The following is a 25971-nucleotide window of genomic DNA, read 5'->3' on the forward strand; positions in this document are numbered from 1 at the left end:
CAAGGCAACGGTGAGCTTGATAGTGAGCAGAATTGGATAGCTGCTCAGTCCTTTCAAGTGCCAGAACTCTTCCAGCAGATGATACAGTTCAGCAATGATAGCCTGGAACATCCCGAATTGGTTCTTACACTGTCTTTCAAAGAGTTGAAGTCTTCACAAAACAGTGAAGCCTGTAAGGAATGATTAGGGCAGTACGGTGGATATATTCTATATGGACTTCAGTAAAGCATTCAACAAGATTCCTCACTGTGGATGTTAGCAAGGCTAGATCACATGGAATACAGGGAGAATTAACCATTTGGATACAGAACTGGCTCAAAGGTAGAAGACAGAGGGTGGTGATGCACAATTGTTTTGCAGACTGGAGGCCTGTGACCAGCAGTTAGTCATCAAGTTCAGTGCTGGTCCACTGCTCTTCATAATTTATATAAATGATTTGACTGTGAAGGTACGAGGTATGGTTAGTAAGTTTGCAGGTGACTCCAAAATTGTAGGTGCACTGGACAGCAAAGAAGGTAATCTCAGAATACAACGGGACCTTGATAAAATGGGCCATTGGGCCAAAATGTGGCAGATGGAGTTTAATTTTGATAAATGTGAGGTGCTGCATTTTGGAAAGGCAAATCAAGGTAGGACTTATACACTTAATGGTAAGGTCCTCAGAAATGTTACTGAACAAAGAGACCTGGGAGTGCAGATTCATAGTTCCTTGCAAGTTGGGTACTAGGTGGACAGGGTAGTGAAGAAGGCATTTGGTATGCTTGCGTTAAAGGTGAGTGCATAGAGTATAAGAGTTAGGAGGTCACGTTGCTGTTGTGCAGGACATGTGGGCCACTTTTGAAATACTGCATTTAATTCTGGTTTCCCTGCTATAGGAAGAATGTTGTGAAACTTGAAAGGGTTCAGAAAAGATTTACAAGGATGTTGTCAGGGTTGGAGGATTTGCTCTTTTGGGAGAGGCTGAAGCAGCTGGGGCTTTTTTCCCTGGAACTTTGGAGGCTGAGGCCTTGTAGAGGTTTATAAAATTGTGAGGAGCATGGATAGGGTGAATAGCCAAAGTCTTTTTCTCTGGGTTGGGGTGTCTAAAACTAGAGGGCATAGGTTTAAGGTGAGAGAGGAAAGATTTAAAAGGGACCTAAGTGGTAACTTCTTCACACAGTGTATGCAACGAACTGCCAGATGACGTGGTGCAGGCTGATACAATTACAACACTTAAAAAGGCATCTGGACAGGTATATGAATAGGAAGGTTTTAGAGGGATATGAGCCAAATGCTGGCAAATGGGACTAGATTTATTTAGGATATCTGGTTGACATGGATAACTTGGACTGAACACTCTGTTTCTATGCTGTACAGCTCTATGACTCTATGTCACAGGATATCAACACTCTACTCCTTTTCCTCTGTGGTTTCTCACTTGCTACCTCTCCCTCTGGATACTATGAGGCAGTTGCTAGAAGTTACTGTTCCTGCTTGGGCTTGCTGACCAAGTTGTAACTGCTGTCTTCAAATTTGAAGCAAGGCCACAAGGACTCCAGGCACAGTGATGTTCTTGTCAAACTCATTAGCTGAAAGCTCTGGGGCAAATCAGAAAGGTAACAGAATTTTATTGCAGGAGTATCTGAGCCCTTACATCCATCATAATGAAGGCTCATGTTATGCCTTCACACAGTGTGGCTTGGAAGCTTTCCAAGGCTATCAGTGTCATGTCTCTATTAGGACCAACAAAGTGTGTCATTCTATCAAAAAATATGTATCACGCAATCAAAATTTAGGGAAGTAGAATTCTTCCACTAAACCAACAGGGTAACATTCTAGCCCTTTCCCCAACATCATCCTCCTGTCCCGCTGTTACCCCATCCAGCACAAGAATGGCACCTTTTGCACATCACAGAACAGTACAGTGTGTAACTGTGCCAGCTCCAAAACAATGTCTTCCAGTCATAGCCATGGAATGTATTTCTGATATAAAAGGTTTTGGTCACACATTTAAGTACATTAGTCTGACTATATTTGCTTAGCTGACATGACAAGGAGGCTATTACTGTACACAATAAGTTGTGTGCACAACAACTCCTAATTGCTTGAGGCAGCAATTCTCACTCTACATTCTTGAGTAATGAATGATCTGCCAATGAAATACAAATTGAAATCGAATAAATTACTGAATTACTGCAGTCACAATTATTGCCCCGAGAAGGATGTCACATTTCATAAGTTTCACTCCAACACCCAAAACACTAAATAGTATGTGAAGTGAAGCATGGGTGGGATTTACTGATGTGCAAGGTTATGGGGATGTAAAGCAGGAGATTGGCATTACTGCACCCACTTTGGTGTATGTGGTCAGCAATTTTGTGTAGTTATTGTGCATTCTGACACGGCAATGTTCCAACTTTGTGTTTTTGACAGTAAGTCCCAGGATGATCCCCTGCCCTTCCATGCTGTCTTTTGTGTTGCTGTTCTTGTGTTTCTGGTGACCTTTCAATTTCCCCATTCTTTTGAGCCTTTTTAAATCATTGTTAATATTCCTATTTTATACCTAATGCCATGGCTTTGTAAATTCCCATGCCCTTGTTGGCCAGACATTCTTCTCACATAAAGGCCAAAGTGACCACGACCAAGTCAATTGCCCATTCTATAGCTCTCTGTAGTCCTATGCTGTACAAAATCCCACTCTTTAAACTTAGACTGCCATTTTCATTGTAATCATTTCTCAGTGACGCAGTTAATGGGCCCCATCCTGAGAAACAAATTTCTGAATTTTCCCAGGATTCCATGGACTACAAACTGATAAATCCTCTGACCATTATTACTCAAATTCCTAGGATTGAAAAGTCTAGGCAGGATAACCCCAACTGAGCGTGCCTCGAACTCAAGACTAATGCCTCCACAGTACCTTGTCTAACCTAATGTGATCCCTGCATTTGACATGTAGAGCTCACTGTGGCTCAATCCCTTGTAATAGATCCCTGAACTCATGTAAGACTGAGGTTCCGACTAATCATTGCTAATACCAGGACTGGAATAGGATGAACCATAGTCCACCCTGACCCCACTAATGATGGCTCCACTTTGACTATCCGACATGGCCATTTCCTTGAAGAAAGTGTAGTGTGTTTGTCGCGTATGCTGCTGGCAGATGCTACAAGTCTAACATCGACATAACCCAGTGCCATACAGTGATTGTTCAATACTCCCCATTGTGACAAGCTAGATTTGTCTCTGCACTAAGAAATGTCAGCCACAGAGGGTGGCAATCTTAACTTGGCACTAAAAAGCATGGGCACTAAAAAGCTACAAAGACCGCCAGATTCTAAGTAAGCACAGGTGAGTACTAAGAAAGCAAGCTCAAAGTGCAAAATGCAACCTGTGCAGATGCATTAGATACATCAATGCATAAAGCAATCTAGAGGAAGTATGCAAGTCATTGGTGTCCTTTAGGCCCAAAGAGAAGAGTTGACAGCCTGAAGTGATGCGCGGTTTGGTCAGCGAGCTGCTGCAATGATAAGGTGAAGCTAGTAGTTTAGTGATACCCAGTTGAGTAGATGAAGGATTGACGAGGATATGACCATGGAGCATGCGGGCTGTTGCTGTGAAGAAGCAATTGGAGGATAGCCAGGACAAGCAGCTAACTACTCAGGTTTATATGTTGGGAATATGCACAGCAGCATGGTGGCACAGTGGTTAGAACTGTTGCCTCACAGTGCCAGAGACCTGGGTTCAATTCCCACCTCAGGTGACTGACTGCTTGGAGTTTGCACATCTCTCCCCGTGTCTGCATAGGTTTCCTCCCACAGTCCAAAAATATGCAGGTTAGATGAATTGACCATGCTAAATTGCCTGTAGTGTTAGGTGTAGGGGAATGGGTCTGGGTGGGTTGTGCTTCGGCATGTTGGTGTGGACTTGTTGGGCTGACGGGCCTGTTTCAACACTGTAAGTAATCTAATCATCTAGTTTCCCAGTCAGGGAGAAGCGAAGTGGAAGTGACCATAAAGTGAGATGATGGAAATAAGGTAGTCACCACTCACTGGTAAGGTTCTAAATTGGCCATTTATGGCTTGAGGGATAAATCAGGAAATATTTTCTTGGGATTGAGAATTATAACTTTTCATTCACATCTTTTTTCTTACTTTTCTCAACATTACTCATGCCACACTGAGGAGGGGAAATTCTGCACATTATGTTTTTAACTTGCACACAGAAACCTGATATACACTGAACATTAATTTGCACATAATATCCCATGATCCTTCTGCCTGCATGGCAGATTTTGGGCAAAATTGTTTTGAAAAATTGTTGTGACTGAGTGGGAATTCAAGTCTTAAGTATTTAATAAAATAATTGAAGAAAATAGATACCGAACATCTTCAATTTTAATCTTTGCATTACTTTTGGTTGTCTTATATTTGTCTGTACTACTGGAATGAGCCTCTGCAACCTTTGCCTCAGGTTTTGCCAATGGGCCAAAGAGCCTCTTTCAGCACTGCATAAACTCACTAACTCTGTGAGTTAATGTACAGTTGTGATTACTGACATATGTTGTGTCCTGTTTCCTTTTTCTTATCTCTGCACATTTCTCCCCAACGCTTCATTATGGCAATATCTCTGCTGTTGTTTGCGAGGATAAGTTTAAATGACCCCGCATTCATTGAGAAAGTTGATCGCTTCATCATGTGCCAGAAGTATATTCACATCTGAAGTGAGACAGAGGAAAGAGAGTTAGCCTTTCATATAGGTGAGCAAAGCAAGGGAAATAATTGGTGCAAGCACTAGCAGTTTGTATAGTTGTCTAGTTAAGACAATATAAGAGAAATGAAGGAGAGAGTGTGAAGAAATTCTTCATGACGTCTTCTCCAATTTTGTTTGTTGATCTAGCCATGGCTCTTGATGGCTTGTGATAGCCAATATGTTTTCTTTGGACTTTGGACAATGTGGTTATACCAGCTGGTTCAGCTTTATATACTGAGAGTTTCCTGTCCAAAGTTGTGTATAATATTTTCTTGCAAGAATGAAAGAAATGTTGTTCAGTCGTCCAGAACCTGAGTATTGCTCAGAAAAGGCAGGCAGTCGAAGCTTTTCATTTTGTATTCACCAGTAAGTGCAATATGTAAAGCTTCAATAGCATGTGTTTTTTTTGTCTGCAATACTGAAAGTGTGTTAGTGACAATCTTGAGAAGGATTTTGAGAATGTGCTAAGCATGGTCATATCAGTATATAGTGCAACAGATATGAAGTATGTTGTGTTTGTCTGTTTCTTGTACTTAAAGCAATCATATATTATTGTGTCATGAATCCATTTTGAGGGTTTGTTACTTGAAGCTAATATAACATACAGGTACAGGCAATAGGAACTGGGAGGTTACATTGGCACATCTGACCTGTTACATTCTGTCTGCAAGTTCACAGATTTATCCATCACATTCTGTCTCATGATGGATGGGGATAAGCAGCAGTTTAAGATATGCTCTCTTAAAAGTGCGTGAGCATCATGTAAGGTACAGGGAGGTGCGCACTGCACTAGCAATGAGTGTGAGTCTGGGGAGAAGGATGTAGAGTGAAATGTGATGCAAAGTTTGTTGGAAAGTGAAGTGAAGCTTGGGAGGAATTTGTGGTTGTGTAAGGATATGGGGGAGAAAAGCAGGAGATTGGGATTAAGATGCTTATTTAATGAGCTGGTTCAGGCAAGGCGTGCCAAATAGTTTCTTTCTACACTGTAATCCTTTTGTGATTTTTGTGAGTAGTGAAGGTGAACAGAGTGAAGATAAGACAATTCTTACTGTGACAACTTTCTTGAGCTCATTGAATGATTTATGACATTGTGGCCATTGTAGCTAAGCTCTCAGTAATGACCTTCTTGGTAAACTGTTCCCATTGGCAACACAGCAGTTGCCTGAAAGGCTTTTTTCATAGGGGGTTGTTCTCTCCAGTACATAGACTGAACCCTGGCATCCAAGACAGTATTCAAGAAGATGACAGATGTATCTACAATCATGCAGTCATTTATCTGCAATCAAATGAACAGAAATCCTGATACCTAGCCTCCCAAACATGAATGTAGCAATGAATTGCAAAGGTACGGATGGCTGCACGTCTAGCTTGTGAATATTACCATGCATCTTGGAACAACACTAACAAACAGCTGCAGCAGTGCAACAGGACACAAGTTATTTTCTACTCCAGTAAACTGCTGACCCCCAAAAAAAATCAAATTGCACATTTTTTTTCAACTACTTGTTGAGTGGCATGCACGCATTTTACTGGTTAACCATGAATTACTATTTTGGAGTGTGTCTTGGGTATAGGTCTGATGGGAAAATGCTGCTGTGTTTTAACAGTTATTCCTCAATATGCAGGTGGCTGAATAAAGACATTTTTTTAGATTAGATTACCTACAGTGTGGAAACAGGTCATTTGGCCCCACAAGTCCACACCGACCCTCCGAAGAGTAACCCACCCAGAAACATTTCCCTCTGACTAATGCACCTAACGTTATGGGCAATTTAGCATGGCCATGCACATCTATGGACTTTGGGAGGAAACCAGGGCACCTGGACAAAATCCATGCAGACACAGAGAGAATGTGTAGACTCTACACAGACACTTACTCAAGGCTGGAATCGAACCCAAGTCCCTGGCACTGTGAAGCAGTGGTGCTAACTACTGAGCCAACCATGCCACCCATTTGAAAGCTCCTTTCATTCTAAGTTAAATTTATTTGGTGTTCTGTTCATTATAACTGTAAACAGGCAAGTGAGCAATGATTCCCTAATATTTTTCATGGAGTTTGTATCACATGGTACTGATCTTTGTTGGTACAGATGTGAGATAAGTCAATTGAGGAAAGCCTCTAAAACCACCATTTTTATAATGATTTCATTTACCAATAGTAAGTGAACTGTTCCGCATATTGCTTAGGGTACTTCGAGGATTTTATGTGACGGTTGCAATCTGTCTACCTGTTAGGTAGAGTCATACAGCTTAATCACATTAATTAATTAATTACATCCATCAGGAGAGTATCGAATCAGTTAGTAAGATAAATGCAGTGAAACATGCAATGAAAAAAACTTTTTGTTTACTCTACAGTGTCCCTATGTTGGGATCACATAGCTATTTGTGGTATTTGTCAACACTGTGCTAACTTGCTTTGCATTTCCATTCATACTTTTTCTCAATAACATTTTTTCAGCAAACTATCTCTCACAGTTTTCCTTTCTAATCTTTTTTTTTGTCTTCACTAAGAGAACATAAGATCTGATAGTAGAGCATACATGAGTAAGGAAATAACTTCTAAATGAGTCAATGTTGATATTGCATTAGATTCACTCAGTTATTTGGTATCGCACTCAATGAATAGAGGTAGTTAAGATCTAGATGAGTTCTTGAGAGGTGCAGATGTGTTCAACTAAGCTCCTTCTAGTCCCAAGTACTTATGCCTTGCAATTCAATGTAAAGTCTACCTATAGTTATCATGCAATAAATTCCCTGGATGTGTAAAACAAGAGTATCCATTGTTTTGAGTCACCAGCAGTCAACCTCTACCATTCATAATTATACAGACTCTGGACTGAGTATAGAGAAAGAATTGGTGACAGAAAATTACCCAAACCAATATATGAACAGCTCTCTTGGAAAATGAAATTGTCATGCCATGGAAGAAACAAAGGAATAATGACATAATTTAGATCATTCTTCCCCTTTCTTAATGCCTATACCATTGAGAGATGTTTTGAGACTTTCCAAATAGGTTATCTGCTAATCCTGTGAACTGAAGATTTACTACTGGCAAGGAAATTGAGGAATCAATAAAGAAAACACAATTAATTGCAGGACATAAAAATAACACAAGCACGAATATATACTTGCAATTTATTTTTGTTTTGGTAATGAAAGCAATTACAAAAGGAGAAGTTCAAGACGTACCTTTATATTTGCTTTCCACATAATACTGCACGTATGGTTTACAGTCACACATACAAACAATATTGTCATTTTAGAACAAACAGCATACTCTAACTTCTACTACAGAGGTTCAGGGTCTCCTGCACTCCTCTTGGACCTTGCTGCTGAAGGAAGGACATTCCTACAATTTATTGCCTCAATTGCGCCACTCATTAGATTTATCTGAAACAATCTAGGGGAAAGCAGTGACACAGAGATGTCAGAAGTCCAGGCTAACACTCTGGGGACATGTTTCAATCCGATCAAAACAACTGACAGAATTTAAGTAAAAAAATAAAGCTAAAATTGAAAGTTAGTCTTATGTTGACCATGAAACCATTGTCAATTGTTGTAAAAGCCCATTTGGTTCACTGGATTTAGTCCTTTAGAAGGAAATCTGCCATCTCTACCTGTTCTGACCTACATGTGACTCCATCTCATGACAATGAGGTTTGCTCTTAAACGTCCGCTGAAATGGCCCAGCAAGCCATTCAGTTATGTCAAAACAGTACAAAATTTTTAAAAAGGAAATAAACAGCACTGTGGATGTACCTCCTCCACCTGAGTTGCATGGACCACAACATTCCTTATATCTTGTCTAGAGCAGTTAGAGGTGGGCAATAAACGTTAGCCTGGCCAGTAATTGCAACTGAATTAAAAAAGAGTTGCCAGGTTTGATAATGCCAGTAATATAAGGAGCTATACAGATATAAAAATAACTATGTACAATTTATAACAAACAGTTGCTAGATTGCTACACACATTTCACCAAAAAGCTGTCCACATTTCATTGAGCACATTCATATTATGAAGCAATTCACTATCTATGCAGCAATCCATGACTACAGCCTGCTAACTTGAAACCAATATCTACTGTTCTTAAGCAGAGTGTTTTTAATTACACAGAACATGTAACTATACATTTATTTGTCTAAACAGGCATTGTTTTACATGACAAATTATGGTCCACTGTCAACACAAATACAAATGTTGAAATTTTTGCCAGCGTAATTCCATTGAAAGACTATTGTAAAGTTGTTTGATTCGCTTTTCTCACATGTAAACAGATTGAAAGTATTGAAGCTATTCATGCATAATTAAGTTTCGAATGAACTATCTTGAATTTAATTATCTGACATGGGCCAATAGTCAAAACAATTTTAGTAGTCGTTTTAAATATAAAGATTAAAAGATTGCCAGTGCTGACCAATGTATAATCCAATAATGACTAATATATCTGATTTTCAATGCATAGATATTTATAGATTTCCATCTGTAAAACTGTCAAATGAACGGTGGTTACTATAAAAACTGACTAGTATGAAATTTATTTAATTAGATAGACCAAGTAATTGAATATCAGTTGATGTGGTTTTGACACTATAAATCTTTATTTACAGTAATGCTAAAATCATCAAGGTTGCTGCTGTATTTAATGTGCTACTTTGGCAGTGTTGATGGGAGTGGCAATTGCCCGAATCCATATTGAAATGACTACAGTCACATCAATGTACTACCTGAATAACACAATCCACAACTGCATTTATCCCTGAAACTTGTTTCCATGCAATCCCACCCAATCTAATACCTACTTCCATTCATTCCAATGGAAAATTGGACAGGCACTAATCAACACTGCTATGCTTCCGTTTGATTATCTCACTTGCCTTTGTTTTTATGATGAAAACTGGTCATGCACAATATTCAAATGAGAGGCTGTGAACATATCTATCTTCTTCCAAATCTAGCTTAGTCTTAAGCAGTGAAGAAGTATACAGGAATCCAGAGCAATTTCCATCATTATTTCTCTGGCCTTCTTGTTGGGCAGCTTCTCATCTTTATTCAATATAATCCACAATTACCCACGAAGATCACTCTTATTCTTGGTAGATTTGATTTCATTCGAGCATAAAAGATAAAAGAAGGACAAATTTTCTCTAACTTTCAGCTGTTATCACTCTCCCTTTTATTATTCTTCATGTGTGGCTAAACAGTCTATGTTTAAAGAAATAAAAAGACATGCACTTATACATTAGGCAAAAGTGAGGATTACAGACGCTGGAAATCAGAGTCTAGTTTAGAATGGTGCTGGAAAAGCAAAGCAGATCAGGCAGCATCCGAGGAGCAGGAAAATCGACATTTCGGGCAAAAAGCCCTTCATTATTTTGCCTGAAACGTCGATTTTCCTGCTCCTCGGTGACCTGCTATGCTTTTCCAGCACCATTTTAATCTATGCACTCATACATTGTCTTTCACTTCTGGACATTTCAAAATGCTTTATAACCAATGAATGGCTACTTGAATATAACCACTGCTGTAATGTGAGCACATAAAGGTCATTCAAACATTTGGGAACTTTTGACAAATGCTCCTAATCCAAGCATTCCCAGCAATTGTTCACAACTATTTGCCATTTGCAGCACTAAATATCATTGATCAGCAGAAGCGTAAGTCAATATTTTCCAGTCCAAGCATACTGTTGTGACTTTTGACACATGGTTGCTCCAGCTGAAATTGGCTAAATTGCTTAAAAAGCCAAGGGAGTAAAGCTTAAGTTCCCACCATTGAGTGGATTCACTTACTGAGTTATCAAGACAGTCCTGACAAATTGTCATGACCTGTTTGAATCTTATCAGTTAAGTTCTCAATTTTTAAATGTCTTTTTATATTTATTTTGGGGCGGCACGGTGGCACAGTGGTTAGCACTGCTGCCTCAGCGCCCAAGACCTAGGTTCAATTCCCGCCTCAGGCAAATGTCTGTGTGGAGTTTGCACATTCCCCCCCGTGTCTGCATGGGTTTCCTCCAGGTGCTCCGGTTTCCTCCTACAGTCCAAAAATGTGCAGGTTAAGTGAATCGGCCATGCTAGATTGCCCATAGTGTTGGGTGAAGGGATAAATGTAGGGGAATGGGTCTGGGTCGGTTGCTCTTTGGAGGGTCGGTGTGGACTTGTTGGGCCGAAGGGCTTTTTTCCACACTGTAAGTAATCTAATCTACATGATTATTTTTATTGAATTCTGCTATCGCTATAAGATTTGTCTGATTGATACTACTGTGTACGCAGTGTGCAGACCTAAAGTAAGATGCCACTTTTGCGTAAATAAGCAAAAGCGCAAATCCTTTGCTTCCAAAAATGCCAAATATACTGTTCTAATCTGCCTGTAAGCAAGATCTATTACCACTAGGTGGCACAGAAGACGAACATTAAATAAAACTGAAATGGCTGGAATATTTGTAAAGAGTAATGTTAGGTTACTGATGGAGATACAAACCTTACAGTAGAACTGAAAGCAGGTAGTAAATGACCTTATAGTAGAATTGCATAGGGCAGGGGTCAAAATGCATTGCACTTCTTCCTTCCACTTCCTCCTCAGTTTTATTTTGTTCAATTCCTTTGAGTGTTTTATTTACATCAAAAGATCCTAAGAAAACAGGAGCTAGAGTAAGTCATTCAGTCCGCTAAACCTGTTTGAAACTCAGTAGGATTGTATCTCCCAGTCTCCATTTCTAATGAAGGGTCCACATTAGAAATATGACATTCTCGGATTTCCTTGCAGATACTGGTAGACCTCCTTGGGGAGAATCTTATGGAAGCAATAGGATTCTCAGCCATCTGATGAAGAGTTGGCAGATCACTCAGGTTGCCTTCTTTGGATAAGGTCTGTCACACAGGCAATCAACCAGCTAAAGGTAAACCTTCCATAGGATCAGGAGCTCAGGAGATGGGAAACCCTGCCACCAGAAGCTGCCAGCTAATTTGAGCCCAGCATTTCATTTTACTCGGCAGTGCTACAGATAAGTGGCACGTTGTTATGGAAAATATATCCATAGCAGAGCCAGAATCGCAAAGCAACCAAGGTAACTGGTAAATGAGGATAGGTGAGGTTTCGCTGGGTGGGGTTCATAAAGAAGAGGGGTGTAGGGGATCAGTAGGAATGAGAGGGGGTAGCTTTTAACAGGCACTTCTTTCCAATGCCTGGATCCCCTCATCAGAGACTGTCTATAAATTAGGGACTCCCCTAACAGACCTCAAGCAACTCACTTGAGTCTACTTATTGAGTTCCTCACTGGCTTAAAATTGGTGGGGGCTGGAGGAGGCCCTTAAGTGAACTGTACTTTCTCACTTACGTGCCTCAGTTGCTGGTAGGGCAGGAAAGGTATCCATTAGCCCGTCCACCATGGACTTAACCTGAGTGGAGGCAGGACAGTGTCAGTGCTCTCGACCCATCGCCATCCCACTCAATTAAATGCTGTCCCCATCTCCAAAGTTGGCATGGGGTTGGGGGATGAAAACATCACCCAAAGTGTGCTTCTTTTTAGCTTTTTTGTTTGTGTTTCATCTTCCAGAATTTGCAATGTCTGTTTTCTTTGTCAAGAGTTTCTCATTTACACAACAGACCTTCCTGAATAGTGGCAATTAAGGATATGATAGACTCCACAGCACAATGTACTTAAACATAAATGGGAGCAGGGTTGCTGGAGGGTTCATACTGATTCATTATATAGTAGAAACTTCTGACAAACTCTCAAGCTGACTTTAAACTCTACTGAGCATAAGTCTCTGAGGTAGAAGATATTTCTAAGGGACACCTTAATTTGCCACTGTGCCCAGTTAAAAATTACGGACAAGCAGTGGATAAAAAAATGATTCTATTGACCTAGCTACAACTAATTAATCTATCTCACCCTAAATTATTTTGTTGTGTCATTATAATGTATACATCAATGAGGAAAATAATACTCTAAGGCCTCTATTTTCCACTTTGAAACCAAGTGGTGCATTGCTGACTGAGGGAGATTCCAGCTCACTGTTTTAACATACAGTATCAAGCGAATATACCTAGTTCCACTACTTGATCTCACGAATAATTTATAATCATGAAGTCAAACATTCGTGGTGACAGTGAATCTTTAAATTTATTATAATTTAAGTGTGCTTTATTTGGTTGTAAAGGACAGGGTCCAACTGACACATGTAGCAGCTGTACAAAGGTCTAAGTTGCATGTCTTGAAATGCACTTAATATTTAATCTTAGTCCAGTTACAGTACAACTGAAACTGCATGCAATAGATAGCATGTTTCCATTTCCAATGCTGATGTTTTTATTTGGAGAACTATATTTTAATTATTGGTTTTCTACTCAGCTAGGAGGCTATGAATACCTTCGATAAAAAAATGGCAAGTAAAATATGAAGTTTCTTAGTCAAGGTTCAATTTCATCCTACACTACAGCTACGATCATCTTGAGATATCATCAGTGTTGTGATTTGTCCAACAGAGGGCAATCTTGATTTTGCACTTTTCACTGTGTTGTTTTTCGAGACTTACATTTAAGTAAGTTCACAGTAAGTGTAGCTGAAGGATTAGCTTGAATTTGATATATTCTATGAAATTTAACATATTCTACAAAGTTATACGTACTGAAATTTTAAAGACTGCAATACAATATTTTATGCAGTTGGAGATTTCTCCCCACAAATCACTCTCCTGCACACTGTAACTGAACAAATTATACATTTGTATGCAGGAAAGAGTTAAGTGACTACCTCATTCATAGGGAGGCAAAAATTTCAACTCATGTTCAACACACACATAATTGTAAATATACTTAACAGTCTTCTGTTAACTACGCCATCAAGAACTTATTGCTTACTTTGGAACTAACTGACATATAATAGTCATTGCCACTGTTGCTGGTTGCCTGGGATACGGGAACATAGAAACGATTCGGATTTATGATGTGTTTCTTTTGAAATAAACTTGTACAATCAAAACCATCTTTCCAAAAGTCTGAAAATCATTCCTGATTTGTCAGAGGTAATGATCTTGTTCATTGGAAAATACATTACCTTTGAAGAGTCACATTTCTATTTTGAATAAGCATGTCCCACTGTACTTTTTGAGGCAATAGTTAGAGGTTTTCTTCCGATTATCATTTTCATTGAATTAGTTGGTTCATATATTAGCTCTAAGTAGGAAACCAGACACTCATTAATCTCTTACTACTGTCAAAACAATGTACAGAAGACAAATTACTTGAATGGGAACAACCTATTTAACATGACTCCTGGAACACAGAGATTGTTACTACAGGAGCCTCCATAGCTGGGTGGGCAAGCTGAACATGGTTTCCCTGTTTTATATGGAGCTTCTCCAATCCAGTTTCCCCTGTATTAGAAAAATATAACACATGAATCATGTTAATATGTTTGTTTTTTACAATGTTATAAACTTTACAGGGTTCAATGCTTACTTCCATGCACCATTCCTTCTAATAGGACAATGACTCAGTTTTGCAGCAGTAATACCAGTGAAACCATTAGCGTTCATCTGATTTATTATTCTGAAGTTGACAGCAATTTCTCAAATATACACATGCACAGTGAAACATGGAAACATACTGTTAGTCGTTCTATGCTTGTCCATGGGGTTTCTCCAAGGATCCTGGATGTGCTAATGTAAATCTGAGCTGCTAGTGTCCATGGTGTGCAACTGTGACATGTTGACTTCTTAAGAGTCATGTAAGAAGTCATGTAACTATTAAATCATTTTTTATAAGCTCCTGAGTAGCAAAGATTCAACAGTTCATTTCCACCTTTTATACTTTACCATTTCATTTTAATGTAGCATAAATGACACCTCACAGAAGGTCAGATAATGTAAAATAGTAAATCTCTATATCAGTATAATTTAGTTTAGTGACCTGGATCAATTTTAAATGTAATATATTTTTCACTGTATGATATTAGTGTTATGTAATGGCCCTAAGAAATATTGAAATTCTGTGATGGCTATTGACATAAGCATCGGCTACAAACTCAAAACTTTACCAAAAAAGACACATATTTTGCATGATGTTACTGTTCATTTTTTAAAATTTTGATTTAAGCAGGGAAAACATGTCAAATTAACTTGTGTTAAGTTTACTTTTGCTGTGATAAGACATTCAAGCATATGCATATAATGGAGATAGTTTAAATTAAAACTTTCACGTACTTTATTGAATAGTTGCACACTAAGAAGGTGGTGTGGGGCCAAAACGAACCCCAGACTTTCATGTTATTGCAGGTGTGGACAGCACATCCTATTCTGTTTGATGTTGCCCAGACCATCTGAAAAGTAAGGGATAATCCTTAATTAAATTAAGTTTAAAATCTCTGTACTGAGTTTAGTAACCAAGGTACATCATTAACACTTCAAGCAGGAGGGATTAAAAATACATATATTTCATTAATGAAACAAATTTAAAGATTCTGTTGCAGAAATATAAAATGCATTGCTTGTAATTATTGCCTGATCAAACATCTCATTCCTTCTTTTTGAAAGGTTAGCTCAAGCTGATTAGACTGGTGACATTCCTCAATACTTACAGCACCATTTATATTTCATCAGAAGAGATAAAATGGTAGAGTTCAGATGCAAGGATCGCATATCTTACAAAAATATAAAAGGATTTTCAAGTGTCACGAAGAATGCCACTGAAAGCAATGGAACAGAATTTTACTGTAACAGTTTGATATATTCATAACAGTGAATTCTAGAAATATGCAGCAGGCATTCATAAGACTAAGATACTAAGATATAGGAGTAGAAATTAGGCCATTCAGGCCATTTAGTCTACTCTTACATTCCATCATGGCTGATAAGATTCACAATTCCACTTTCTCACTTTCTCTCTATAACCCTTGATCCCCTTGACAATCAAGAAACTATCTACCTCCTGAAATATACACAATGACCTGGCCAGACCCAGAGTCCTCAATAATTCCTCATGTGTTAAGCCTTTCATTCCTGGGTCATTCTCATGAACCTCTTCCGGACCCGCTCCAGGGCCAATATATCCTTCCTGAGGTATGGGTCCAAACATCGCACACAATACTCTAAATGTCATCGGACCAGAGCTTTATAAAGCCTCAGAAGTATATCCCTTCCTTTATATTCTAGCTTTCTCGAAATAAATGCCAACATTTTATTTGCCTTCCTAACTACCAACTCAAACTGCAAGTTTACCTTATGAGAATCCTGGACTAGAACCCCCAAGCCCCTTTGCACTTCAGATTTCTGAATTTTCTCCTCATTTAGAAAATAGTCCATCCCTCTATTCTTCCTACCAAAGTACATGACCTCACTCTTTTTTGTATTGTATTCCATCTGCCACTCTTTTGCCCACTCTCCTAACCTGTTTAAATCTTTCTGCAGCTTCCCTGCCTCAAAACTACCTGTCCATCTACCTATCTTAGTCTGTGGAGACAAAAAAAAGGTTAATGTTTCCAATATAGAATGTTCACCAGAGCTAGGAACAGTAAGATAAATTAGGTCCTTAATATGATTGAACGAAGCAGAGGTGAAAGATACATTTGGAATGCTGCCTCTCATCAGTTTGTGGGCTGAAAATCCAGCAAAACCTTCCTTTCAAACAGCTGGAAAGAGATGAAAACTGCTTTACCTCGTTGTCCTGCCAAACATTTCCAGTAATTGCTATTTATTTTTTAACTTTTCAGGACATTGAAAACAACTGTAGCTGTTTGATACCAGAGTTAAATATCTATATTAACTTATTGACTCACTAATGGTTTCCATGATCCATTTCCCATTGTAACACTATATGCTGTAATTCACTGCAAAATCATTAGTATCTTTTATTTAAATAAATTATTAGTTTAGTACCTGAGTATAATGGGAGCAAACTGCTCCCCTGCATTTATTGGGGCATCTTAGATTGCATTCTCTTGGATAAGGAAAGGAGTAATAGCGTACTTCATCATACCAAGATCTTACAAGGTCTAAAATAGACCGATAGCTGGGAAAAAACAAAACAATATTATTTTCTGATATGATACCTGAACATAGCTGAAAAGAAAAAAAATGTTCTGAAGCTTGTCACCTTATACTTATCAGGACAATCACAAGAATGCCAAATTCCAAATAATCACAACAACTTGTACTATAGGAGAACGTCCCTCTTGGCTGGTCATCTGGTTGAGACAATGCAGTGAAGAAAGCAACAGGAATATATTGGCTTTTCAGGGTCTTGGGCAAGCTTATGCTTAAAAAATTCCTTTCACATTAATTCTGCACTCAAAGTCTCTCTTGAGATGAAACAGTGCATGTGTTGGTTGAGAAAGTCACTACAGGATTCTCCACTATTATCTACTGCAAGCATACCTTCAATGGTGAATAGACACTTTGGTATTCATATAGCTTCATGTTCTATAAGGTTGGCATTATCATCAGTCTTATAAATAGATCGACATCTATTTGCTCACCTTGCTAATATGACTGTGGGACAAGGAGTATCCTAATCAGATCGTCATTTTCACTACACAAGTGTTTAAATGGGTCCAAGGCCATCACTTTTGAATCTGAAAAGTGCCCTTTCTATATGAAATTACTGTGGAAAGGTAAACTCTCTTTCAAACATTTGATCAAAGATTTTGAAAAGAACAAGTCATTTTGCTACTATTTACATCACTTACTGCAGTTTCTTTTTAAACTATTTTAAATTCAGTCAATATAACCTGTGCATATAATATTTCATATTTCTCAAGAGCCTAGTGACATTTTGGAGAAAGTGAGCACGGCAGATGCTGGAGATCAGAGTCAAGAGTGTGGTGCTGGAAAAACACAGCAGGTCAGGCAGCATCTGAGGACCTGCCTGACCTGCTATGCTTTTCCAGCGCTAGTGACATTTTACTTACTTACAACTGCTTTGAAGAAGTTGATCTGGGTAAATTCTGCCATCCGGACTCCTCTGTAATCCACACTGGGTGTAAACTGAAACAGGAGTCAATTTCTCCTGAACCCTCTTTATCCTTAATCATAACAAATAATCAGAAATAAACGCTGGAAAACTGGGAGCAAGGAATAAAATCTCAATAGTAGTTAGGATTCTGTCAGACCAATGGGCATCTTGTCCACTAGTGAGGGAATTGTTGGGGAGCCTTGCTAATTCAATGGGTGAAGGTCCAACAGAGTCAAGCGCACTTTGGGCATTTAAGTGGGCATGATCAGACCTTCACAGCACTTGAGGTGCACAGCTATAGAAGCCCCAGTGGGAGCAGTAGCAACTGGCAGCAATGCAATCACAGAGGTTGCAAATCCTGAATTGCAGGATCCAGATAAAAGGCAAAGACAGGATGGGTGGGAATGGTGGGAGTGAGTAATGGAGGATTTATTTCTTTCTTCCTGACTAAGAGAACACACACCTACCCCATGACACTCACCTAATCATGTTCACAGATAAAGAATGGTCACTTGAGTGAGAAGTTGGCGAAGTGTATTATGGTATAAAGAACTTTAGCTGAGTTAACTTAAAAATAATTAACTTAAAGAAATATTTAATTACATCTAAGAGTTTTATTTGATCACAACATATTATGTGAGACATCTCACACTCAGAAAACTAACAACTCCAGCCATGACACATCTTAGCGTCTCTATCCATCCCAGAAAAATCAGACAGGCTGTAACACAGATGACCAGCCTGTAACTGCTAGCTTTCTGCAGACGACAAACCATTCACTTGGCCTTAATTATGGAATGGTCCTCCTTTACTCACCTGCCTGATTGAATAGACATATTTTGACCAACAAATCTCATCAAGCTTGGTGGCCCATGATCCCATATACAATGTGCTGCCCACGCCTCAGCAGACTTTGCCAGTCTGTCATCCCAGAGCTGTGAAAGAAGCAAATTGAAATGATAAATTTCACTTAATATACTGAATTCAGAATATATACTGCCTGATCTAAAGAACTCTAGATTAATGCAGTATATATGTACTTGATATTCTGAATTGTTTTAAGGAGCTCAGGATTGAGAAGAAGAATCTATAATTTAAGATTCCTAAGCTTCCCTTGTAGGGATTTGAGAAGTACTCTTCCTCCTTTTACTGGTCTGAATGCTCCTCTCCACTGTCTTCAACAGGTGAGCAAGCTATTGCAATTTCCAACTTGGGCTGGTGAGATAAAATTGCATTGAGGTCCATCTGATATCATTATATGATATTATTTCTCAGGGTTTTTAAGCTGCAATGGCTGTCGTGAAACCATCCAGCGCATTGATTTGACCTATGGCCTGTGAAATGGTGATGGTTAGAGTTGACCAACCTAATACCACTGTTTCTCAATAAAAACTGAAAGAACTGCAGACGTCAGAAATCAGAATCAAAAACTGAAATTGCTGGAAAAGCTCAGCAGGTCTGGCAGCATCAGTGGAGAGAAAACAAAGTTAATGTTTCAGGTCACTTCTCTCCACAGAAGCCCAGACCTGCCAAGCTTTTCCAACAATTTCTATTTTTGGTTACTACTGTTTCTCAGCTTGTCCCTCAGAATACCACAGCAATGAGAGGTGTCATGAGATTTTCCAAAGCAAACTCCAAAAATATAGCCAGCAAAGATGATAACAAGAACAAACTACCATTAGACTGTGGAAATTTCCTCTCACAGTGTTAGCCTTCAGGTTGTATCTATGGAAACCATTGACTAATTGAAAGAAGTTATCAGTGGCATGAGTGATCTGACAAATGGATGAGCATACACAGGTCTGTTTGATTTTTGCAACTATCATTCCTGGCTTTTAGAAATGTGCCACTTCTATAAAGATTGAATGTGCTTCTTTGAACTGCTAGAAGTTCTGGCAGCCATTACCAATTCTCACTTTCACCCAATAAACCCAATAAAAGAATTTTGAAGATGTGACCTAAACCACATGTAAGAAATTGCTCAAAAAGATTGAATAATGAAAACTTGAAAAGAATTAATTCATATTGGACACGTTTAATTGCTCTTTTTGTTTTATTTATGAACTCCCATTCTTCTTTCCATTTCTCTAGATGACAATGTAATTTTAAATGATTTTTAAAAATTCAGGTTGCTAGAAAGCAAATATTATTTTAACCATGAATGATGATATTTTGCCAAAACATTTATTCAGAACAGAAGCGATCATGATAATCATATTTATTTACTTTCCGGTAAGGTGGTGATGGAGTAGTGCATCTGAGCCCAGGGCTCATCCATTCCATCTGCTTTTCTTTTTGTTTCCTTTCTTTAGTTTCTCTCTTCTTTCATTCCCTTTTCTCTTTTTTTTTTGCTTACCTCCTCAGTGAAGGGCACGGTGGCAGTGTTGGTGAGAGGGTCCAGCGGCACTGACTCATGGCTGCTTCTGCGGAGGTGAGTTTGGATTTCTGGTGGCATCTGAGTCGAGCACAGTTTCACGGAGGTGACAGCGGAGGTGGGTTTAGGCCCAGTATGACATCTGGTAGCATCAGCAGCAGCTGCATCATTGAGCTGGGCTTTAAGTGGACTCATGGTGGTGACGGAGTCATGTTTGGGCCAGTGCGGTACCTGGTGGTATCGGTGGCATATGCATTGGCAAAGTCCAACAAGGACTCATCATGGCAAGGCTGTCGTGGAGACGAGGTGGCACCAATGAGTGGCAACGTTTGTTCCAGCAGCAGTGACGCAGCCAAGGGGACTTGTGCTTAGACCACAAGGTGCATGGTCCATGACTGAGCACTTAACAAGAAGGACTGTAAAGTTCGACACTTCCTTTATTTCTTCATTTTTCTGTCTAATATTCTATAGTTTGGTTTATTTTTCTGTTTTAAGATGGCGCCAATGAGTGGTGAAACTATACAACATTTTTCACTGTATTTTGTAACAAGATACATGGGAAAATAAATTAAATTAAATCAAATTTAGCATCAGTAAATCATGTAGAAATTCTTTTAATCTTAGTAATGCACAGAAGATGGTTCACACATTAGGATATATTGATGTTGAATTTCACAATAATTTGTACTATAATAAGATCAGTTTCTGATTGTTGCTTTATCTTGAAAGGTGGTTATGGACTGACAATTAATACATAATACTCATGTTACTTTAAATAAGCAATAATAAAGTCTGAAGTTGTTTTGAAATTTTATTCTTTCAACCTTTCTTATCAGTGATATAAATAAAATGCAATTTTAAAACATTTTTATTGCTTTTAATCTTCACCTTTCATGGTCTGGTTTGGTCTGAGAAACACTATTTTTCCTTACATTTCATTCTTCAGACTTAGTGCTATTCAATAATAAATCTTCAGTTTGGTTGTTAAGGAGGTGCCAAACTTATTTGTTCTGTTCATGCAGGTTCCAGATGCGCAGTTTCCAGCCCCCACTTACTGCAACTTGTCATATAAACGCTCATGAAATAAAGATGCATTGGAAAAAGCCAGTGTAACTTTTCGTTGGCTACAGTAAAAATTAATGGATAAGCAGGAGGCTGGGAGAACACAGCAAGCCCGGTAGCATCAGGAGTTGGGGAAATCGACTTTGCCGGTGTAACCTCTAAACATTGGGCCATGGTTGATTCCATGACTACAGTAAATGGCGCAGGGAGTGTTCTGAGCTGCCGTGGGTTACTGCTGTATCAACATACCACCAGGAATATATTTCCCTCCCCACACCTTTCCGCCTTCCGCAAAGACCATTCCTTCCATGACTACCTGGTCAGGTCCACGCCCCCCTAGAACCCACCCTCCCATCCTGGCACTTTCCCCTGCCACTGCAGGAACTGTAAAACCTGCGCCCACACCTCCTCCCTCACCTCTATCCAAGGCCCTAAAGGAGCCTTCCACATCCATCAAAGTTTTAGTTGCACATCCACTAATATCATTTATTGTATCCATTGCTCCCAATGCGGTCTCCTCTACATTGGGGAGACTGGGCGCCTCCTAGCAGAGCGCTTTAGGGAACATCTCCGGGACACCCGCACCAATCAACCACACTGCCCCGTGGCCCAACACTTCAACTCCCCCTCCCACTCTGCCGAGGACATGGATGTCCTGGGCCTCCTTCACCGCCGCTCCCTCACCACCAGACGCCTGGAGGAAGAACGCCTCATCTTCCGCCTCAGAACACTTCAACCCCAGGGCATCAATGTGGATTTCAACAGTTTCCTCATTTCCCCTTCCCCCACCTCACCCTAGTTCTAAACTTCCAGCTCAGCACTGTCCCTATGACTTATCCAGACTTGTTCTACCTGCCTATCTCCTTTTCCACCTATCCACTCCACCCTCTCCTCCCTGACCTATCACCTTCATCTCCTCCCCCACTCACCCATTGTACTCTATGCTACTTTCTCCCCACCCCCACCCTCCTCTAGCTTATCTCTCCATGCTTCAGGCTCACTGCCTTTATTCCTGATGAAAGGCTTTTGCCCAAAACGTCGATTTCGAAGCTCCTTGGATGCTGCCTGAACTGCTGGCTCTTCCAGCACCACTAATCCAGAATCAACATAAACTGCCTAGCAGCGCTGGAACACATACTTCCCTCTATCCTCTGTGGTATCTGCAGAGACCAAACCTACAGGCTTTGAAGCAAGTCTTCATTTCCTTATAAAGATGTCCTGAGAGTGACTCCAAATTGACAGCGAATCTGAGTCAAAAATTATACTGTTCGCATCCCTCCTGGGACTGTCTCTCTCCAACATTCCATATAAAAAATATTCAGGCAATGGGAAATTCCTACTGTCTAAACATTTCTATTTAAATTGATTGTGTGTCTGCAAACTTTCCAAAGCTGGGCACTTAAAAGTCCCATTGAAATGTTAGGGGACTGCCTTCTTTTCCCTGTTCGAGAGATCATGGTATGGAGATGACGGTGTTGGACTGGGGAGGACAAATTAAAAAAAAACACTCAACACCAGATTATAGTCCATCAGGTTTATTTGGAAATTCAAGCTGTACTTGTATCTAGCTAGCGAGCTACCCGATGAAGGAGCAGCGCTCCGAAAGTTTGTACTTCCAAATAAACCTGTTGGACTATGACCCCGGTGTTGAGTGATTTTTTAACTCTGTGATAGATTAAACGGTGAATCCAGATTAGGGATTCGCAATTCCAGTTTAGAGCAGAGGTTTGGACCTACAGGTCGGAGCGTGAATACACCTGGCTCAGTGAACTTGGATAGGTGCAGGGTCAAAGCAGAACCTGTTTCTGCCGTGACAGCACTCTACAGACCAAACAAGTCAGGCAGGGGGTTACCTCAACCCCATTCAGCTCCATTTCCTTCCATAAGCAGCGAGGAGTGAAACGAAATTGATTCAGAATGCCACTCACCATGTACTCCATGTTAGCGGCAGGAGGGAAGACCTGCGACCGAACCCTGTTGTGGTAATCCAGAATCACGTTGCGGTCTCTGGGGGAGATCTGCCGCTTGCGTCTGCTGCGGGGAGCCCCAGGGGCCGATAGAAACGTTCTTCCTTCAGGGTTGGCCTCGGCTGTTGGGTGCACCGTCAGATCGGTGACATTAGACAGCACAAGTGCGCCAGACTTCTGAATGACCCACAACAGCAAGGTGGTCAAACACAGGCGGATGTGTAAAAGGTTCATTCTGAATATCTAACCTGGGCCTCCTGTTTAACATTTGAATCAAATACAAATATTTTAAAAATCTTTGAGATTAACTTTAATATTCGTTTAAAGATGTGCTTATTTGATAAATTTGAAATTCAAGCAATTTACTTTTTCTTTGCAAAATCAAGATTGATTTAGCTTTAGCAATGAAATATCTCAACTACATTTAATCGACATACCAACTCAGTGTCACATACCTAAGTCTGTTAACCAAGAACAGCAAAGATCTAAACTGAAGCCTGGCGTTTACAAACACTCCCAGGTCCAACATGTGGTAAGGAAGTCGAATCCAGTCAGTTGCTGCAGACTTCTGCTGTGATCTGACACATGGACCTGTATAAAGTTCCCCGGGGAAACGTCAAAGTGTTTGAAGACCTGTGATAGGCTATGGGAGTATTTAGAGTTTCCTGTCCATAGCACATCATCACTTTCTTACAACTCAACGTTTATGCATTGAGTACTCACAGTGCATAACATGGAAGACATCAGGAATAAAACAAAACTGCTACCCCTACTGATATATGCTATTATCCAACCTGATGAGATTAGGTTTAATCTACAGTTAATTTCAATGTGACATTGGACCTGAACTCAGAACAAGACTTGCATATTTATGTATGTCAATATTCCTAAAGATAAAGTAAGCTGAGCATAAGTAATATTTATTGTGGTTGGATTCGGCCATTAGGAGGTTATCATGTGGATTTGTGCATCTTCGTTGAGTAGTTTCCTTTCTAACATATTCCTTGAAATTATCTGTTTACCTTTTACATCATCCAGTGGTAACCTTCACACAAAGAGGATAGTGTTCCTTTAGGAGTACAGTATACAGGATAAATGCTCTTGGTCATGTGCACTGGTGTAATAAAAAACAAAGAAACAGCATAGGAACAGACCCTTTGGCCCACCAAGACTGTTGCACCACATGAAGCTTTTCTAAATTAAAAATCTTTTGATTCTACACAGTCTGTATCCCTCTATTCTTTACATATTTATATATCTGTCGAAGTGTCTCTTAAACATTGCTAATGCATCCACCCCACCACCTCCTGTGACAGTGCTTCCAGCCTCTGTGTAAAAGTCTTGCCTCTCAAATCTCCTTTAAACTTATCCCCTTTTACCTTAAACCTACGTACCCGGGTAATTGATATTTCTCCACTGGAAAAAAAGCTCTGACTATCTATTGTATCCAAGTGTCTCAAAATTTTGCAAACCTCTATCAGATGGCCTCTAACCCTTCAATGTTCAAAACAAATCAAGTTTGTCCAATCTCTCCTCATAGCTATTATCCTCTGAGCTAGGCAACTTTTGGTAGACTGTTCCTGTGCTCTCCCCAAAACCTCCACGTTCTTTTGGTGATATGGTGACCAGAACAGTACACAATATTCCAAATGTGGCCTAACCAAGGTTCTGTACAGCTGTAAGTGACTTGCCAATCTTTATCATGATTGATGAAAGCAAGCATATTATATGTCTTCTTGACTACCTTATCCATTTGCGTTGCTACTTTCAGGGAACTGTGGAGCTGTAGGCCTAGATCCCTCTGTATGTTGGTGCTACTAAGGATTCTGTCATTTACTATAAACTTCCCTCCTACATTAGATCTTCCAAAATCCATCACCTTGCATTTATCTGGATTAAACTTCACATGCCATTCCTCCAGCCTATCTATATCCTGCTGTATCCTCTGGCAATCTTCCTCACTATCCACAACACCCAGAGTCTTTATGTCATCTTCAAACTCACTAATCAGGCCACCTACATTCCCCTCCACATCATTTATACATAGGGGTATCAGTAGCGACTATTGCAGAACACCATGATCACAGATCTCTAGTCAGAAAAATATCCTTCCACCGCTACTCTCTGTCTTCTGTGAAAATGCCCGTTCTGTACACCATGGATCCCATGTGAGTTCACCTTCCATATCAGCCTACCATGAGGACCTCATCAAAGGCCTCACTAAAGTCCACGCTGCCTTCATCAATCATCTTTGTCACTTCCTCAAAAAATTCAATCAGGTTTGTGAGACATGACCTTCCAAGCACAAAGCTAATAAGTCCATAATTTTCCCAATGTGAGTAAAACTCATCCCTAAGGATTTTCTCCAATAATTTCTCTAGCATTGACTTAGGGCCCATTGGCCTATAATTTCCCAGATTGTTGTTATTGCCCTTCTTAAACAAAAAAACATTGTTGGCTGTTCCCCAGTCCTCTGGGATCTCTCCTGTAACTAAAGGGGACACAATGATTTTGTACAAGGGCCCAGTAATTTCTTCACTTGCTTTATTCAGCATTCTAGGTTAGATCCCATCAGGTCCTGGGGACTTGTCTACCTTAATGCTTGTGAAAACACCCAACACCTTTTTTGCATTGGCACGCACTAGAATTTCAACATACCCCTCCTCAGACTCGCCATCCACAATGTCCTTCTTCTTTGTGAATACAAATGCAAATCTTTCATTAAGAATCTCATCCATTTCCTTCAGCTCCAGGCATAAATTCCCTCCTTCGTTCTTGAGCTGACCCACCATTTATCTCGTTACTCTCTTGCTTCTTATATTCATATAAAACACCTTGGGATTTTCCTTCATTCTATTTTCTAAAGTTATTTTATGGCCCCTT

At 39.7% G+C, this 25971-nt stretch overlaps 1 protein-coding gene across 1 annotated transcript; it reads right to left on the bottom strand.

Annotated features, from left to right (window-relative positions):
* Nucleotides 1–7856: 7856 nt before the first annotated feature.
* On the bottom strand, nucleotides 7857–23654 carry LOC140463012 (peptidase inhibitor 15-like). The gene is made up of 6 exons (XM_072556604.1): nucleotides 23544–23654; nucleotides 23050–23345; nucleotides 18502–18620; nucleotides 16611–16743; nucleotides 14940–15055; nucleotides 7857–14111 (listed from the first exon to the last, which is right to left on the bottom strand). The coding sequence occupies exons 2-6, from the start codon at nucleotides 23320–23322 to the stop codon at nucleotides 13976–13978; spliced, it is 777 nt and encodes a 258-aa protein (XP_072412705.1). The 5' UTR covers nucleotides 23323–23345; nucleotides 23544–23654; the 3' UTR covers nucleotides 7857–13975.
* Nucleotides 23655–25971: the final 2317 nt, after the last annotated feature.

Source organism: Chiloscyllium punctatum, chromosome 37 (genome assembly GCF_047496795.1).
Source record: "Chiloscyllium punctatum isolate Juve2018m chromosome 37, sChiPun1.3, whole genome shotgun sequence".
Taxonomy (NCBI): Eukaryota; Metazoa; Chordata; class Chondrichthyes; order Orectolobiformes; family Hemiscylliidae; genus Chiloscyllium; species Chiloscyllium punctatum.

Coding starts and splice junctions, on each gene's coding strand:
- LOC140463012 (XM_072556604.1), bottom strand. CDS start 23,322: ATGAACCTTTTACACATCCGCCTGTGTTTGACCACCTTGCTGTTGTGG. Junction 18,621..23,049: donor CCGCTAACATGGAGTACATG/GTGAGTGGCATT, acceptor CTTCTTTCACAG/CTCTGGGATGACAGACTGGC. Junction 16,744..18,501: donor ATGTCTATTCAATCAGGCAG/GTGAGTAAAGGA, acceptor GTTTTTTCCCAG/CTATCGGTCTATTTTAGACC.